At 32.0% G+C, this 19,587-nt stretch overlaps 1 protein-coding gene and 1 pseudogene across 1 annotated transcript; one reads left to right on the forward strand and one right to left on the reverse strand.

Annotated features, from left to right (window-relative positions):
- Positions 1-7,364: 7,364 nt before the first annotated feature.
- LOC105116135 (patellin-3-like) lies at positions 7,365-10,360 on the reverse strand. The gene is made up of 4 exons (XM_011013342.1): positions 8,801-10,360; positions 8,588-8,712; positions 8,334-8,469; positions 7,365-7,992 (listed from the first exon to the last, which is right to left on the reverse strand). The coding sequence occupies exons 1-4, from the start codon at positions 10,103-10,105 to the stop codon at positions 7,732-7,734; spliced, it is 1,827 nt and encodes a 608-aa protein (XP_011011644.1). The 5' UTR covers positions 10,106-10,360; the 3' UTR covers positions 7,365-7,731.
- A 5,409-nt stretch (positions 10,361-15,769) lies between these two features.
- Positions 15,770-19,461, forward strand: LOC105116137 (serine/threonine-protein kinase SAPK7-like; annotated as a pseudogene).
- Positions 19,462-19,587: the final 126 nt, after the last annotated feature.

Raw genomic sequence — 19,587 nt, forward strand, 5'->3', positions numbered from 1 at the left:
ATGCCCGGTACCCCTTAATTCACTAATCATGTTAGACATGGTACCCTTTAATTCACTAATCATGTTAGACATGACTATAAGATACTCCCTTATTGTTTGATTTTGGCACTTCTTATAACCATTGAATTTTAGGGTTAACTGACGAAGTCTAGTAGTAGAGGTTCCTCCATATTGAATCTTTATGGCCTCCCAAATAGATTAAGTTGAACGATGTCTTTCAAAACACAACATTATATCATTTCTCATGTTGCTCAACATCAAAATACGAGCTACATGATCCTTGCATTTATAGGTTTGATATGCTACCATATCAAGCTTGTGCTGAGCAATGTTTCCTTGCTTAGGTTTAGCCATCAATTTTGTGCTTGTTTCCAGCATTTCTTGCTCTTCCAAGAGATACTCAATCTTACGACGCTAAACATCGTAATTCTTTTCACCTAGCTTGTCTTCATGGTTCAAATCAGCAATAATACTCTTATATATAGCCATATTAAGTGTTATTGACGGCAATTACAAATATTAGCATCTAGTACAATTTAATTAACATATTTTGCCACTCTATTCTAAATTAAACAAATAATAATCTAACACATACAATAGAAATGAAAAGAATGTTAAACGCTTAATCAATGTCTATTTGTAAGGTCTAATTATTATTGAAAATTTAAATAAGTGCAAAATTATAGTTATTAGTTTCAATTAACAACTCCCATTAATCAAGTTGTGTGTGTGTGTGTGTGTGTGTGTACATATAATGAGTTGTGTGTGTGTATGTGTGTATGCATATAATGTAATTAAAGTTAAATTAAATAAAATATTTGGTTCATAATTAAACAACCAATCATCTTTTATAAAAATATACAATGTTTAAAATAATAAATTTTAGAATTATTTTATATTTTAGGCATCTAAGTAAGGTCTCCAATTATGTCATCCATTTCATCAAATTCATCTCCTCCAAGTTTATCATGCTCAAACCATGGAATGAATTTAGCAGTGGTATCCAAACGACCTGCGCTTCTTTCAGTGCGTCGTATACCCTATTTGGCATACTAACATTCCCTCTCAAGCAGTATTTCATCAACTAGATTGTTAGAATCTAAGGATTTCAGCCTATATTTCAATAATAGTCGCACTAGCATCTATTCCTCAAGCAGAGAATTGAGAATGATTAATATTTGATATTTCATGTAGAATTTGTAAACACCACTCATAGCCAATTTACCCATCCAATGATACATATAATCAATATGCTCTTGAATTTTGTGAATATGATTAAAGGCACATAACCCATAAATGATAAATTTTTTGTTTCCTATCCACTACAACAAAATATTCCAAAAGACACATAAATATTATACAAAATATTTTAACATTAAATAAATTGACACCACAATTAAACAATGTATATTAACAATAAATTAATATTAATTGTCTTATTATTATTATTATTATTATTATTTAACTATCAAATGGCAGTTACATATTAAAAGATATGTTCTTTTATTTTTGTTTACAACTGTCAAATGACAGTTACAATGTGTGGTCATGTTTTTTTTAACTATTCTCTCAACAATTAAAAGGCAATTATTTTTCTCAACTACCAAATGGTAGTTTTCAATTGACTACAGGTATTGTAGTCCATTGGGAAGAGAAATGGAAATGGGCAAATTCCAATTTCCTTTCTCATTATCAATTCACGTAGCTAATGTGTTTTTTTTTTATTTAAATTGTCGAATGTAATAGCAATATACTATTATTGGCATCCAGTGAATACATTTGGGCCAGTCAAATAAAAATTGTAGTTTACATGAAATTGGTTTTTTTTTTTTACACATAGCAATTATACAAATAGCATGCAAAATGTTTTGCAGAAGGTATTGTCTAATTAACATAGATAAAATTATAATTAAATTACTTTTTAAAATTTTATAAATTCAAGGCTATAAAAATATTATTCTAATACAAAATTTACATTTAACATTTACATAATAATAGATAATAATAGATGTTCTGTATAAAAAATATTAAAGAAAAATCATGATTTTGATATCAATATAGATCGAAAAGGAAAACTTACTTGTAAGAATTCATTTTTTTTATTTTTAAATCAATTATTTCAGTATCACTTTAATTAAAAACTTACTTGTAAGAATTATTTTTTTATTTCTAAATCAATTATTTCAGTATCACTTTAATTATTAGAACTAAAATAATATTTCACAGTATAAATATTTTTATAAATTTTGCCAAGTTAATGTAAAGTGTCTAATACGAGAGAAGAGAAAGAAAGAATAATTATTCAATAAATAAAAACCTTAATCTTTTTATAAAAAATATATTCTTTTATATATAATTAGATAATTATTTTTTTTAATAACTACTCTAATTACTTGATAAGATTCATTTGTTATGAAGAGAATACTTCCAACCCAGTAACCAACACCTGTAAAAGTTTAATACGAGGAATAAAATTGAGAGGATAGAAGAGTTGTCAAGAAAGGAACTTGGGGCTGAGATATAATGCATCATGGGGACTTGGGGCCGAGTCTTTGCGTGGACGTAGGCCTTCTTTGGCCTGCCTTGCTTCACTTGAAGAAATATCTTCTTAACATCTTCATCGTTTCTTTTAATTTATGCAGCAGTAGTTTTAAGATTGTATTGCAAACCATGAGTACGTGGCTCGTTAAAATTATACATTGCTCCTTGTACAGTATACACAGCAAGATTGAAGATAAATCACGTTTTCTGAAATGGATTTGATCAGAGGGGTGGGGAAGGTAGCAGTTGTTTATATTTCAACTACTAGTTTATGTTTTTTCATTCTTCATCTCTGCTTTGATGTAATTTGATATTATATGTTCTCTTCGTTAGCTCCATTCAATAAATCCGAGCCAGAATTTTTTAAATGAAAAAAAAAATTACTAACAAATATTTAAAGTATATATTATATAGATATATGTTCTTGCGGGACTCATTTAAAATGGATAAATTTGAAAGCTGAAAGAGAGGGGGGGGCTGACTATATATGTTGATCATGATAAAAATCTTGCATGGGTCAGCTACAGTCTAGATATGTAGCAGATTGGAGAACATCCAGTCTTTGGTGTGATCTATGAAGCACAAACTTCTGTTTCTCTTGAGAAGCATATATTGAACAGCAGGGTGATAAATAGATAAGATTTGCTTAGCCTGAAGCTGGCATGGCATGGCATGGCTACTTTCTACACTTTTGAAAACAATGCCGTGTGGCTCCCTGCACCCATTGCTATCCATGGATAAGGGCGGACAAAAAATTGAAGCAGGAGAACCTAGCAAGCACATGGGCTGTTCACAATTTGCACTTGCTGGACCCTCCTGATCAGGCAAAATAATGACAACTGAAAATATGCATCTTCATTGCCTTTGTCCCTTCATTTTTTTTTTTTTTTTTTTTTGCCCTTTCTTAGCCCGACCACATTAATTTTCAATACCTGCTTTAGCCTCTTGCTTTCGCTTTGCCAGGACAGGGATATGATCTTTTGCCATTTCTTTTTTTTACAAGCAACAGCAGCAAAACTAAACAGTTCCAGATATAAAACCCGGCCGTGTTACGGTTTCGGGTGGGTGCTAGTTAACCTATATAAATTAAAATGTTATTTAAAAAAAAAAATCAAACTAGATTCTTACCACATCTCAAGTCATTTTATTAGGTTATTTATGTTTTAAATCAATTCACTTCATCATACTAAATTTAATAACATTTATTATAGGATGTAATGTTTTGTTTCTGACAGAAATAGCATATATATATATGGTTTTACAGGTATTGTAATGTTTCTCCCCACTCGTCGGCATGATGACATGAAATTTCCATATGTACGAAAAGGATGCATGATTGTTGATGTTAATGATGATCCACCTCCAAAGATAAATTATTTCCTAATTTTAGTTCTTCGTGCCCAGAAAGGGACAAAAGCAGATTAACACGTGGAAATTGATACATAAAGCAGAAAATGGAATCAAAATCAAAGGGTTTCCGGTTGGCTGACATAATTGAGAATTGGTGCCAACAACGAAGAAAGATCATTGCATGGGTCCATCGCCTTAGTTGTCTCCAAGCATCGTATTATCTTAATTCAAGACAAGCATGATCATCCTGCTATTTCCTTCAAACGTGATAGAAAGTAAACATGGAAAAAAAGGTCATGGAAGTGCTGGAAGAACTGATAAACCAATCAGAAACCCTTGGAATATAAGGTTTTTTTTTTTAATAATTAATAGATTCTCAACCGACATCGTATTATCTTAATTCAAGAAAAGCATGATCATCCTGCTATTTCCTTCAAACGTGATAGAAAGTAAACATGGAAAAAAAGGTCATGGAAGTGCTGGAAGAACTGATAAACCAATCAGAAACCCTTGGAATATAAGGTTTTTTTTTTTAATAATTAATAGATTCTCAACCGGCCATGAGAGATGAGACCAAGACAGATACATGAACCAGGAAGCTACAGTCAACTGATTTTATTTTATTTTATTATCATAAAGATATTGGAGGCCTCATCTCAAAAAATGATCCCTCAATTATGTTGATAGATAATCTAAATCTTTTCTTCAAACAATTTTGTCTCTGAGTTTTAGAGATTCTTGATTAAGCCTTCTCATTAAAAAAAAAAAAATAGAACACTGAAAGAGCTCATCCCTTTTCCTGTAGTATGTGAAGACATTTATTGTGGATTTAAACCATATAATGACAGTTTTGCTCTTTATTGCTTTTAATAATTGCCTTGAAATGGAAGGTTAAATCGTATTTTCAAGAGGATTCAAATGTCAATTACGAAGAATTGATAAGGGGTGAATTTATCATTTAATTTTATTGTACAGTAAAAACAAATTTCCCTTGAAATATGAAAAAAAAAAAAAGTATTTTGTTAAGGGTTTGTTTCATCCTTTTCTTTGCATAACAAAATAACCCTTGTACCTGGGCTTCTTACATAAATGACCGAGGGATTTATTTGTCTTTATAATTTTTTTGTGCAGTAAAATTACATAGTTAATCTTTAAATTTTTTTTTATTTTATGAATGACTTCCAAAGGTATTTTTATATTTGCATCATGGTTGTTTCTTCCTAAAATGGTATGCTCTTTAGTATTTTTTTACTAATTTATCTTGTTAAAATAGTAATAAATTTATGGTGTAAATGTTTGGGTGGCACATTTGGCAAGTCAAGTGGCAATTTAACAACAATGAGAATTTTTGCCTTTTATTTCTCTTTTTTATGCCTTGGAGGTTGTGTCAAGTCTTTAAAAATTTAGTAGTATCTTTCATTTTATATTTGTTTTGATTCTAATCTTTATTCTTTTAATATTTATTTGCTTTGATATTAATGTCTTTTAAAGTTTTTTTTTTTCAACTTTATCCCTCTCTACATGTTATTTAATTTATTTTTGGTATCAAATATACTCCTTGGTTTTCTGATTGATATTTTTTTATCATTTGCATTTATTGTAATTTTTCAATTTTTTCTTTTAGAATTTTAATTCATTTTTTTAATTTTGATCCTCATATTTTTCATTACTCTTTTTTTATCCTTTTCTTCATTTATTTTGTTTTTAATTGATCCCTAATTAATTTCTTTCAATTATTTTTGGTGCAAAAATTAGTCATCATTTTTTTTTTAGTTTTTTGTAATTGAGAATTTTACTTTATAATTATTTATGCTTTTTACAAGGTTGTCTCACTCTCATGATCCAGTTCAACAATTTCAATGATTTGCATGGTTTAAATTCAATATTTTTTTAATTCTTTTTAGAATTTTTATTTTATTTGTATCATTTGACATTTATTTATTGGGCTTTGAACTTTGTGATTTGTTTAGCTTTTTATTTTTATAGAGTTATCTCTATCTCATATTTTGATTCTCAAGTTAGTTGAGTTAACAGAGGTTGACTTGGTTTTTTTAAATTATTTTTTAATTTGATTTTATTATTTTTTATTAAATTATTAACCCTTGAGCATTGTCGTTTTTTCCACTTTTCTTTACATAGGGTTATCTCAAGTGTAGGATGGTCAAGCATCTCAATGTTCCCTCAATGAATAAGTAGTCATCTAACTCGAAGGTGGTTGGAATGACGCATGTAGCCTTTTATTTTTTTTATTTCTTTTTTCTTTCTCCTGCTTAATTTTCATGTTGGTCTTAAAAAAAATCAAACCAACCCCTAAGGTTTGTTATACTTAAGATTTCATATTTATTCTCTTCATTATAATTTTTAAAATTTAAAGTAATTTATGGAATTAAGGGCTTTTTTCAAATTCATCATTAATCTTTTTATTGCAATTTTTTAGGAATAATTTATTAAATTAAGATTTTTTTTATTTTACCCCCAATAGATATTTTCAACTATCAAATTTGGTTCATGTTATATTTATCGCTATTTTTTTAGATGGTTTTTGCAATTTTTTTGAGCAATTTCATCATTTTTTTTTTCTTGTCAAATCTAATCTTTTTTATTATTGTATTTTTTTTTTACCTTCTAATATTTTTTTATATTGATTTTTTTTATCATTTCATCCTTCAATATTTATTTAGACAGTTACTTAGCTTATTAGTTGAATCCACGTCTAGAATTTAATGATTCACATGTTTAAGAGATTAACTATGGTTTTATGAAGTAGATATGAACATGGGTTTTCATGATTTTTTTTCTTTTTAATTTTTTTCATCCTTTACCATCTTATGATTTTATATTCACTTTTTATAAGTTTTTTAGTCAATTTTAAAATAACAAAAGTCACATTGCTTGTAGTTTTTTTATTTTTGTTAAATTTAGACTTTCTGAAAGAATTTTATTTTTGAATTTAAGTAAATTAATTGATTTCATCTCTCATCATTTAAATTTTTAAACATAGAGCTTATTAGTTGAATTCAGGTAAAAAATTTAATAGGTTATATGTTTGAGAGCTTAATTCATGTTTACGAGGCTCGTATAGTTTTGATTTTTTTCAATGAAAAAAATAGCTGGCCCATTTTAGTATTTTATTAAATTAAATTTATCAATTGCATCTTGAGATAATACTTAAATGAATTTTGTTTTTTAATTTTTTTTAAAAATTAGTATTTTTATTTATTCAGTTACTTTTATTAAGTTACTCTGGTATTATATTTTGGGTTATAAATTTAGTTATCATAATATTGAGTTTTTTTCTTTTGAAAAAAACACATATCATCTCATTATTATTTTTTGCAACGAAAATAAATAATAAACACACAACATAGCGCGGTATAACTATCTAAGTCCATAACATGAATCCCATCCAAATTGTATATTTTATTAAGAAATTACATCGTTTGAGATTCTAGTAGAAGATCCCAACTGAAGAGTTTATAGGAAAGATACCGTCTTCATTAATATCATAATATGTCCAAAAGATACTTACAGGGAAAGAGAAAGAAAGCCATAAAGAATTTACAAAGAAAATTCTTGGCACTTGTAATGGAGCTTCTTCCCTATCCCCCACACATGCTTCTAGCCTTCAATTGCACAACATCCTTAATCCATTCCACACCAAAACAAAATTCAATTATAAATAAACATATAATTAAACATCTTCAAGACTTCTTTATCTTCTCCATGATCAAGACCCTCAGAACACCTTCAAGCTGTGATATGATCACGTTGATAAAATTGGCAGCAGCAAGAATGTAAGCAAAATATTCAATTGTTGTTTCACTATGTATAGTCCCTTAATTAATCAGAAGAAGCAGGCTTGGTTTTCAAGCGATAGAGAAGCTTCTTCTTCTTCTTGGATGTGGAATTGTCAATGGTGAGAACAACTTTACCAGGTTCACCAATTTTGAAGCTGTTGCAAACCACAGGTTCTTCAGTTGCGGCAACCTTTCTAGCCTTTTGGATGATCACAGTGTAGCTATCTTCAGCACTTGGTACAAATTCTGCACCATAGCTCACATCCCATCCCGCAACTCTCACTTCCCATGTTAAAAGGCATGTCTGCAAATCAATTAGATTAACATTAAGCAAGGTTTAAAATGACAATGCCAGTGTTCATCAATGTTAAAACCGTAGATTATACCACTGTATATATAGTTCAGACTACAGAGTATCCAAGGAAAGACAATGCTAGTGTTCATCAATGTTAAAACCCTAGATTATATCACTGTATAGTTCAGACTTCAGAGTATCCAAGGAAAGATTCCCTGGTCAAGGAAACACCATTCTAGGTGCTGCATGTTAGAAAAGTCACATGTTCTTTTTCTTGGATTCTTCAAAAGGGAAAAGAGACCGACTCTGTACATGTTACTTCCAGTCAAAAGAGAAAAGGCAAAACCCACCTCAGTAACTGGGAATTCTACAGTGTGCTTTGCTGCTGGCTTCACGGTAATCTCAGTAACAGCATCAGCTGAGCCAAATTCACCATCTTTGCTTAGTCCTCCGTACTTCACTGGTATTTGCTCAGCGGCTATGTACCTGCTTGGTGGTAAAAAGAAATTTTTTAACTCACAGCCCAATTGGTACAAAAATGCATGTCAGAAAGCGACGACATTTTCTGTAGCAAATTTGAAATCTTTTAGTACAAACTACAAACCTCATAAGGGTTTCGGCAGATTTGGAAGGACCAACAAAGACAAACTTGCTTCTGGTCCTCTGGGTTAAAAATGGACTTATCATTCTATTTACTGTTAGGTACCACCAGGGAACATTGATGAAGATCTGCAGAGTAGACACCAAAGAATCAAACATTATGAATTTAGTTATTATCTAACAAAGAATAAACATGACTTGAAACAAACAAAGATACCTGTTTGGCCACAAATTCTGGATAGTTGTCTTGGAGCAATTGAAGTGCCTGTCTCGTAGCTTGTCTAAGCTCTCTCTTAGCTGGTCCAGGAGAGTTTTTCAAGTCATTAACCTGAACAATTGTGGAAATTCCACCGGGACTGAAATCCAATGTCCTGATACTTTTTTCCAGGACTTGAATCCTCCACCTTAAGAATCTCTGCCTCTTCTCCTCATCAGAAAATGAATTCTTGTAAAGCTCCTTGTTTTGGAATTCTCCATAGACATTATAGCACACTGGGTGTCCCTCATTATCAAGACCATGCATGAATACGACCTTCCCCAAATCATCAAAGCCTAAATCTTGTTCAAGCAATTCATCAATGCCAAACTCCTTTCTCCAGCGAATTGTGCTCTTGAGCATGGTGAATGCATCTTTCACCTTGAAATCTCTGGCTCTGAGAAATTTCAAGAGAATCACATCGCTTCTGTCATCAGCAAGAAGTGATATTCCCCAGATTGATACTTCTTCTGGTGTCACTTCCACGGTCTCAGATTTAACTTCTTTAGCTTCCTCATCCAATGATGAGGCAGCCTTTGTCTCTCCCTCGGGCTCTTTCGTAGCCTGAGCTGGAGTCTCCTCTTGTGAGGCCACTGAAGAGGAGACAGCTACGATGGTCTCTTCAATGGCTTCCACCGTCTTAGCACCATCATCATCCACAGAAGTACCAGCAGTAGTATCACTAGCAACAGCAGTAGCCACCTTTCCTTGATCATCAAGAACCTCACTTTCCACCACTTCATTCTTCTCTTCTTTTTCTGCTGCAGCTTCAGTCTCTACTTTTTCCTTGTCTTCTGTTACTGCTGATGTTTCTTCTTCTTGGGCTGGCTTTTTCTCCTCCTCGGCTACCACCACTACATCTTCTTTCTTCTCCTCTTTTTTAGCTGATGCTGGTGGTGTAGTCAAAGCACTAAATTCATGCTTGTTAAGTGCTTCTTGAACAAGCTGCTTAAATTCTTGAAGTGCTTTCTTCTCAGAATCAAGAAGATCAGCAACTTTAGTACTTTCCTCCTTAAAAGAAACCAACTGAGGCATCTTTTCATCATCACCTCCACTAGGTTTCAACACCTGAGTCTCTACAGCACCCTCCTCAACCTGCTTTGGCTTCATTGACTCCTCTTCAGTCTCAGGGACTGGCACTGGTGGCTCTTTCTCCAGCACAACTGGCATTGTTGGTGGCACTGGAGCTGTTTTCTCAGCTTGTGGAACATCAGTTACCACCACAACATCTTGTTCTTGACTCATTTTTTGCACCACCTCTGCCATTCTTGATGACAAAACAAGAACTTTTAGAGATATACAAGGAGAGGGAGAGGGCTATGACTCTTGAATTCTTGAAATGTTCGTGCCTTGAGGGTGTTGTGAGGGGTTAGGGGGGTGAGGTGGGGAGTTATAAAGAGTGGAGTGTGGGGGAGGGGGCTGGGTAACAAGCTGTGCAAACTACAAGGCCAGCTTGAAGTCTATGATTCTGTGTGTGTGTGTGTGGACCCATAACTATCCATTTGTTCTTAATTTTCTCGGATCTTAGACCCCTTCTTCTCTGCCCCATTTGTAACGGGCGTTTCTTTCGTTGTAGGGTAAGCAACATTTCAGTCCCTAAAAATTTACAAATATTTCATCTCCATGCCCATAGTTTGATGGTTTTCAATCTAGTTCTACATAAGTTTTGATGTTGCTCCTAACCGTTCAAATAATTTGAAAAGCTCTCCATTATTCGTATCAGATTTATACACATGGATGATATCTCAAAAGGATCAACATTTGAAAGCCTAAAAATATTCAAAATTGTCTGGTCAAACAAAACACACATTAAGCTAGTGAAAAAAGCTCATTCAACAGAGAGCCCTCATTTTCATCGCCATGGCTTACTGCTAAAAAGACATGAAACAAGGCGAAGAAGATAAGTCAACTCAGTCTCTTACTTCACCCTCATTCATTTTCTAGCTTAATGTGTGTTTTGTTTAAAAATATTATTTTAATATATTTTTAAATAAAAATTATTTTAAAAAATCACACTCTCAAACATGCTCTAAATCATGTTAACCAACCGCAAGGGTACATGGATAAATTCACAGGGATTTCAAACATGCTCTAAACCATGTTAACCAGCAAGGGTACATGGATAAATTCACAGGGATGAAAGTGTAGTTTACCCTTCCAACAGTTAGAAATCATCGCCGGATGTGCAGGCATTTTGTGTTCTTTTTTATGCGTTGTGGGAGTGCCTGTGACCCTACAACAGTCTGCAAAGAAAGAAGAGAAAGATGATGAAAAAGAGACCGTTGGATGATGCGGTGTTGGACACACCTAAGATCCTCATGTCACTGTCTCGTGGCCAGTTGGATTATCCCAACCGTGGAAAAAGAAGTGGGACCAGCTCATCTAGTGGGCCCAGATGCTTGACATTCCTCAATGGTTTAGGTCAGGCAGGCCAGCTCATCAATCGATGTGCCTGCCAACCCTCGAAGAATTTTGGTGTTTTAGAAATGATTAACTGTGGCAATCAGTGTTAATAAGACATTTATGTAATGTAATGAATGTTAATTATGCGAAACCGTTGAGGTTATTTGGAAGAATAACGGATTAAAAAAAGCATTTTTTCACACTTTGTGAAATAACACGAGGAGATAAACAATTCGGCGATAGACAGATGAATCCAAACTGAAATTTTTTTTTTCAATCATGATTATCACACCTAATCCAAAAACTAATTATAAGTAGTTTGGGTTCTCAAGAACCACCGGAACAACTAATTTTTATCAAAAAGATTTGATATGAGTAAATTAATTTTTATTGGATTAATATCATATTTAATTTAACTAAAAACTTTATCTAATATTTTAGCGATGCCAATATTTTTTAAAAATATTTTAATGATGTTAATATTTTAATTTAAAAAAATAAAAAAAAATCTCAGTTATTGACTTGATTAAGTTCAATAAACTTGCTTAATTTAATAATATGATCAAGAAAAAATATCAAAAGTAAATAGAAAGAACAAAAAACATGATAATAATTACATATAAAAAATGAGATGTCAATATTATATTTAGAATAAGGGGAAAAAAAAAAGGGAGCTCTTTTGATATTCATCATCGCTTCACCATGAAAACCATTCCACCATTAGAAATAACTTACCAAAATAGTTTTAACATTACTATGAAAAACTGAACAATGACATGGAAATTAAAGAGGTCGCATGCATCATCAGAGCAATAACTTGGAAAATAAGCCAAACAAAATATTATGAAGTGAGTACTTCATACTTATATTTAAATAATCAAAATCTAATTTAACTTGATTTTTTTAAAAAAAATAGAAAAACTCAAGATAAATTAGATTATTTTTTAAATAAGTGAAAAATTCTATAAAACTAAATAAAAAAGATGGAGCCCAATCTCTAATTGCATAAATATCAAAGGATGAAACTAAAAATATGAGTCTAAAAACAAGAAGAAAAGATAAAAAAAAAAAAACTCGTACAAACTTCCTAAACTTATGCTAATCTCTTTAAACTTGCAACCCAATAATCCAAGACTCGGGCTAGCAAACTTTCTAAACTTATGCTAATCTCTTTAAACTTGCAACCCAATAATCCAAGACTCGGGCTAGATTAAAAGATTTAATTCACAACCAATTCAATGTTGAAATATATAATAAAAAATATAAATTTTAAAAATTAGCAAAAAAAATTAGTAAAGAATAACAAATAAAAAGACTAAAGATAACCCGAATTATTTTCAAAATTAGTAAAAAAACTTATAGTTTTTAAACTTGACCTAAAGGTCGATTAGATAAGTCTTGGGTCATGAGTCAAGTGAGTCGACCCTAGTTAAATCGGGTAAACCAAAAATCTTTTTTATTTTACATATAAAAAAAAGAGTAAAAATGGCTTCATCTTGAGACAAAGAAAATCAAAAAGAAAAAAAATCAATGGGCTTTGACTGTTTCATATGGCAACTCGACTTTTTAACTAGTTAACACTAGGTTAACCCTTCCTCTTTTTTTTTTTGGTAGAAAACCCAACCCTACCTCAATTTAATGGGAAATGATTGAAATTAAAAAACAAAAATATCAATTTAAAGGAAAATAAAAAGGATGAGGATCAATTAGTAAGAAAAAAAAAAACTCAAGGAGGATGAGATTTTAAGAAAATCAATTTAAGAAATTACCTTAGATAAAACAAATAACAATCAAAAGAATATGAACCAAATTTAAAAGATAAAAAAAATTAAAAATAGATGAAATTAAAAAAAATATAATTCTATAAATTTTACTAAATGAAATAAATAGTAATAAAAAAATAGTGATCGAATTTGAATGAAAAACAAATTGAAGGGTTGGTTTGAAATTCTGAAGGGTTAGATGCATAAATTAAAGAAAAAAAAAGAAAAGAAGAAAAAGAAAAAAAAAAGAATTACGGGCACCAAATTAGAGGTTTGTTGGTCACATGATTTACTGCGTAATGGAAAAACTACCGAAACAATTCAAATATTATTGTAGAAGGTGACTTATTATTACCAAACAGTGGTTATGCTACTAAAAGGATAGGGGCTACTTACTTGCTGACAATAGATTTTTTTAAAATATTTATTAAAATAAAAAATTTATTTAAAATCAACTTTATGATAACAAAAAAAAAAGAATGAAAGGATAAAAAAAACCATGGAAAATAGTTTAGTGGATCTTGGCTTCAAGGGTAAGTAAATTATTTTATTGTTCTAAAAAAATTTAAAAGATTAAAAGTCTCTTTGATGCAAGTTTAATTATTATTTTTATTCTAAGTGTACTTAATTTTTTTTTTTGCGTGTAAAAGAAAGGAAAAAAACTGATTTGTTCCTGTATAATTTGAAAAAAACACTTGCATCATAGTAAAAAGGCTGAACTACTTTTGATATATAGCTAAAAGGTTTTATTATTGCAGGGGAAATTTATAATTATTGGAATGGATAGCAAAACGAGAGTATTACTTTTATCTTTGTAATGTATAAAGCACACCGGTTTGTGCTAATCAAGCTAAGCCTCCATCAGTAGTTTGTGGCTTTCATAGGCTATAGGGTGAAGTTAGCTTCTGATGTTGTTTCAGTCCAATACCAACTTTTTTAAATTGAGCTAAGTGGATCCAGTCAAACATTCCCAACTCCTCTTTAGATCTTCTTTGCTCTTGTTTCCTTCAGTTAGTCTGAAATTGTCTTGGACTTTTAGCTTATAAGTTTGGGCCAAGTATAAATATATATTTTATATAGTTTATGTTATTGGGCCAGCTTGGTCCAAGCTTGTGGGGTCTTGAGGCCCATTTCAGCTTGGCAAAGATATCTCCATATACTCCCAAATTGAGCCTATAATTCATGTATTATTGGATGTAACTAGAAATCAGATAAGGCTACACAAAAGAATATGCACAAAATCCATGGCCCAAACCACATTTTTTACTTGCATAGGACATCGTTCAAGCAAGTCTTTGCAGCTCGACCCCAGAACAGATGGGGAAAACAAGAAATCCCAATGGAAGAGATTTATATCATCAAAGATATTTGGAAGGACAATCCAGTCGCCATTGGTATGAAAGTTATCTCCAAAGTATCTTTTCGGAGTGAAAAGAATTAAATATTAAAAGCTGACAGGCAGTGGAGGTGACTGTAATGTTTGGTTATGTCTTAGGAAGACTTCTGAGATTCAAGATCTATATCATATTCAGACAGGACCAACCTAACTTTGAAAAGAAAGCATGTAAATATCTAAGCTTGTCCATATCCCGTATTTGTGATCCTGAAGTTGAAGTCTTCACCGCCACTATAAAGATTTGGGGAGATTCGAGTGCTACTTATCGAATGATTTTTAAAATCTCTTTTATTTAAAAAAAATATTTTTGATATTACTATCTAAAAACAATAAAGAAATTAATTTAAAACAAAAAATAATAATAAAATTTATTTCTTGAAATGTAAAAATAAACTAGCTCTGGATCAGCGTCCTATAAAAAATTAGGAAGAACAAGTGTGAAAGTAGCTTGGAAGTCAAGTGGGTTTGATCCAAGTGAAGTGACGGAGATCCCTTTGCACGCAAAAAGTCAAAGATGGCCGTGCTGTGCTTCCTAGTACAGCGGCGTTTTTAGAGATCCAACACCACAAAAACTAAAAATAAACAAATAGAAAGTGGAAGAACTGGTGGGGAATGGAGGGGCAGTGGTTAGATTCAAGGCCAAGCTGGTGATGATGGCTGGCTTCCCAAACTCTCCTTTCTCTTCTTTTTATTCTTCAAGATATCAATAATTTAACATCCTCTACACGTGCACTCACTCTCTTCTCCCTTCCTTGGGTCCGTCATTTGAGAGTGCGGGTAAAACATTGGTGGTTTAAAATTTAAAAAACAAATTAAAGTTTGAGACATAGGTGGTTTAAAATTTAAAAAACAAATTAAAATTATTTTTTAATATTTTGAAATTGTTTTAATGTATTTATATTAAATATAAATTTTAAAAAATAAAAAAATATTATTTTAATATATAGACAAAGTCTCCAATATTTCTTTCATCACCAATCACTTTCTTGCTAAATAATTATCATGTCCAATTGTAAATGAGACAATATTTCTTTCATCACCATTCACTTTCTTGCTCAATAATTATCATGTCCAATTGTAAATGAGATAAGTTGTTATAGACACCATGTTATTTTATTAGTTTTTTAATATTGAAATTCAATTTATTTATTTATATTTTTGTAATCAAATATATATATATATATATATATATATATATATATATATATATCATGTTTGAATTAAAGAAAAGACCATGAAAAAATAAATCGTGAATGTATAAATTTGAGTATAAATAATTTATTAAGACTCGATGGAAAAGATTCTCTTGTCATGTAGAAAAGTTCCAAAACTACCTATTATTTTTCTTGGGGAAAAATGAATGTCCTTGTCCTAGAAAAGTAATATATGGTGGCTAGACAACTGACATGATGCTATCACAAATGGTTGAGATTAAAAAAATATATTTGTACTAACATTTCTTAACATTTTGATGCAGGTTTATAGAAAATCACACATGCTTGTCTGAAACCAAGAAATGAGCAGGCTATAAAGAGAACAGAAAGAGAAGGGATTTTGCATGTAATATGATCTGTACGTGCATATTGCAGAGAGCAGCATAACATTTGTTTAGCCAAAACAAGAAGAAATATTGCATAGTGAGTGAGAAAGAAGGGTGATGGAGAAATATGAGTTGGTGAAAGATTTAGGAGCTGGGAATTTTGGGGTGGCAAGGCTCCTGAGGCACAAAGAAACCAAAGAACTTGTTGCCATGAAATACATAGAAAGAGGTCACAAGGTAATTTTTCTTTTTGTCCTTCTTTCTGTTTGGTTTCTGAGAAAATTAGTTTTTCCAGAGAAAGTTCTGTGTTTTGTCACATGGGGCATCCTGAAAAAGTTTGATAATGTTCGTAATATACCTAAGTTGTTGGTTCTTTGATTTTCTTGTGAAATACCAAGAAGGAAGATTGAGGATTTTTTGGGTTTTTGTTTTTGGTTCTTGATGTTACAGATAGACGAGAATGTTGCAAGGGAGATTATAAATCACAGATCATTAAGGCACCCTAATATAATTCGATTCAAGGAGGCAAGTATTAGAAATAGGGTTTATTTTTACAACTTCAATAAACATAGTTGTTAATTATGTTTGCTTATTAAGTGAATTGAAATTTTTGCAGGTGGTTTTGACCCCAACTCATTTGGTAATTGTGATGGAGTATGCAGTTGGGGGTTAACTCTTTGAAAGAATCTGCAATGCTGGTAGATTCAGTGAAGATGAGGTTAAATTCCTCTCTGATTTATTTTGATTTAATTGATTGATTGCAGTTATTTTGTAGTAATCAAGTGTGGTTTTTGTCATTTTTTTTCTTATAAAAATTTCAGGCTAGATATTTCTTTCAGCAGCTGATCTCTGGGGTTAATTTTTGTCACAACATGGTATAATCAAAACTCAGTTATCTATAATTATCATAAATCTCACCTTCTCTGTCTCTTTACTAGAAATTGCTACAATTTCTGAATGTGTTTGTTTCTATTTCTTTGTAGCAAATCTGCCATAGAGATTTGAAACTGGAAAATACTCTGTTAGATGGAAGTCCTGCGCCTCGATTGAAAATCTGTGATTTTGGTTACTCTAAGGTTTGCAACTTCCTAAATCACACTTGATTTGTTAATTTGGTAACAAGTTTCATCTTTTTTACTTGATGTTCCTAACCTTTTTGGTTTCATACTGGTTTAGTCCTCTTTGCTGCATTCAAGGCCGAAATCAACTGTAGGAACTCCGGCATACATAGCACCGGAAGTTCTCTCTCGGAGAGAGTATGACGGAAAGGTAAGTTTCTTTTTCTTATCCAATCTTTTAGTCTGTCAAACTGAATATCCAGTCACCCTAGAACATAAGTTTCAAGAGGAATTGGTCTCATTCTGGGTTTAACAAAAGCCACTATCTAGTCCACATCTGCACTTTCGTTGGACATCACTAGTGAGGCCAGCACTATCTTGAATGATCTAATCTTGTTTCCAACATACAACCATAAAAAAAGAGGTGGGCGCTAACTGGGACAAGTGGGAATCCATTTCTTTTATGTGCAAGACAGTGGACTTTTGTCCCTGTGTTACGGCTTTTGTCATTTTCAAGCATTAAGCACATGGTTTTCTAATTTGAGTTAGGAGATGTGATGCATTTTGTTTTATTTCCTAGTGGACATTTTTTTATTTTCCTGAAGACATTATGAAAGCATAAGCTTAATTGCACATGCAAGGCAGATAACAGATTTTATCATATCCTATTGATTGTTCTATATGACTTTGTTATCTTTTTGCATAGACAAGCTTCCAGTTGGCTTCATAGACACTTCAGATCCATGTGTCATGTGGTTTTTAATTTTGATTTTGGCAGATCTCGAAGGGTTGCTTAGTGTTTGAATTTGCTGGATTTGTTCAAGTGTTGACAATAGGGCACTAATTAGTATGATTGATACTAGCTGATGCTCAGCCGAGTGATTTGTCACTTCAGCTTGCATTACCAATTTTTTTCACCAGACTAAAATCCAAAAACCATTCTGTAAATTAATAAAGCTCAAATTTGAGACAAAATATATGAATAAATGATATCAGAAAATGATGGACCTTGAATTACATTAACCAGTTGCTGTATCAGGTTCACATTTCGGCAAGTTATTTTATCTGTAAAGATCTTGAATAACAGAAATGATTTGGTCGGTTAATATTCATGAGTAGTTGTCTTTGTGTGTACCCAAGAAGGTGTAGGATGCAGAAGTGCAGCGGGCTTTGCAAGTGAATTTTGTTTTGGATGTAAGAAGGTCAATTCCCCAAATCAGTTTATGTATACCTTAGACATTGTGTTAAAGACTTGATTCTAGAGATAACCTAATAATAATTAAATGATTAGACTATGAACTAGTGGTAGCTAATGATCAACAATCTTATCGGTCTTCAACATTGACAAAAACTCTCCATGTTTTGGAGGTGAAACGCAAAATGCTGCACGTTCATTTCCTTCATGATTCTTTCAAGACAACATTGATTTTATTCACTGGTTTTTCTTTTCTGCATTACATTTCTTTAATCTCTGGTTCTTGGGGCCATCTTCTATTTTGTTAATCAAGCCTTAAAAATTCCTTTGTTTTTTCCTTTTTCTGGTTCAGATGGCTGATGTGTGGTCATGTGGAGTTACTCTTTATGTGATGCTGGTGGGGGCATACCCATTTGAAGACCAAGATGACCCCAGAAATTTTAGGAAAACAATTCAGGTGAAACATCTCTATCATCCTTGGTCTTGGAAGAATCCGTGAGTTATCATTACTCATTTTTTCCTTGTGTTTCTTCTGCAGAAAATTATGGCTGTCCAATACAAAATTCCTGACTATGTTCATGTATCTCAAGCTTGCAGACACCTGCTATCTCGCATATTCGTTGCAAACCCTTCCAGGGTATAATTCTCTAAATGGCTTGATTTTGCAGTGCTAAGTTACCATAAACCTGTATATGAACATCCGCTGATTTTGTTGCAGAGAATTTCACTCTCAGAAATCAAAAGCCACTCATGGTTCTTAAAGAACTTGCCAAAGGAACTGAGTGAGTCATCACAAGCCATTTATTACCAGAGAGATAATCCAAGCTTTTCTGTTCAAAGTGTGGAGGAGATCATGAAAATTGTGGCCGAGGCAAGACAGCCACCTCAATCATCCAAGCCTGTCAAAAGTTTTGGTTGGGAAGTAGTAGAAGATGAAGATGAAGATGATGAAGACATTGACGCAGAGGTAGAAGAGGACGATGGAGAAGATGAATATGATAAGAGGGTCAAGGAGGTTCATGCAAGTGGCGAGTTTCATATCAGTTAAGCAGCATGGTCTTTGCTAAATTATTGCATGAATTCAGTAGTAATGTGAACCTTAGCAGATTGCTATTTATGTATATTATAACAGGTAATAACTGCTGCATAAACCTATAAATTTGTGAACTTGAAACTCGTTATGTTCTAACTTGTATCACTGTTTATGTAATGCATCATTGACTTCTCCTTAAGAAATGATGGGTGGCTTGTTTAATTGTATGGATCATAGCATAGAATATATCATAAGCTTTTTTAATTTTCAAGAACAATGCAATTATCTTGTACGGGAGTTCAAATGGAGAAGACAATTGTTTCAAGCACCAACAAAACCAGAAGTTGACCGTGGAGAACT

This window comes from Populus euphratica, unplaced genomic scaffold (genome assembly GCF_000495115.2).
Source record: "Populus euphratica unplaced genomic scaffold, PopEup_1.0 scaffold869.1, whole genome shotgun sequence".
Classification (NCBI taxonomy): domain Eukaryota; kingdom Viridiplantae; phylum Streptophyta; class Magnoliopsida; order Malpighiales; family Salicaceae; genus Populus; species Populus euphratica.

Bases quoted from the DNA above. Each gene is read 5' to 3' on its own strand.
- LOC105116135 (XM_011013342.1), bottom strand. From the start codon at position 10,105: ATGGCAGAGGTGGTGCAAAAAATGAGTCAAGAACAAGATGTTGTGGTG. The intron at 8,470-8,587 runs GTTTGTAGTTTG...ACCACCAAGCAG, and splicing joins TCTGCCGAAACCCTTATGAG to GTACATAGCCGCTGAGCAAA. The intron at 7,993-8,333 runs GTGGGTTTTGCC...ATTGATTTGCAG, and splicing joins TAGAATTCCCAGTTACTGAG to ACATGCCTTTTAACATGGGA.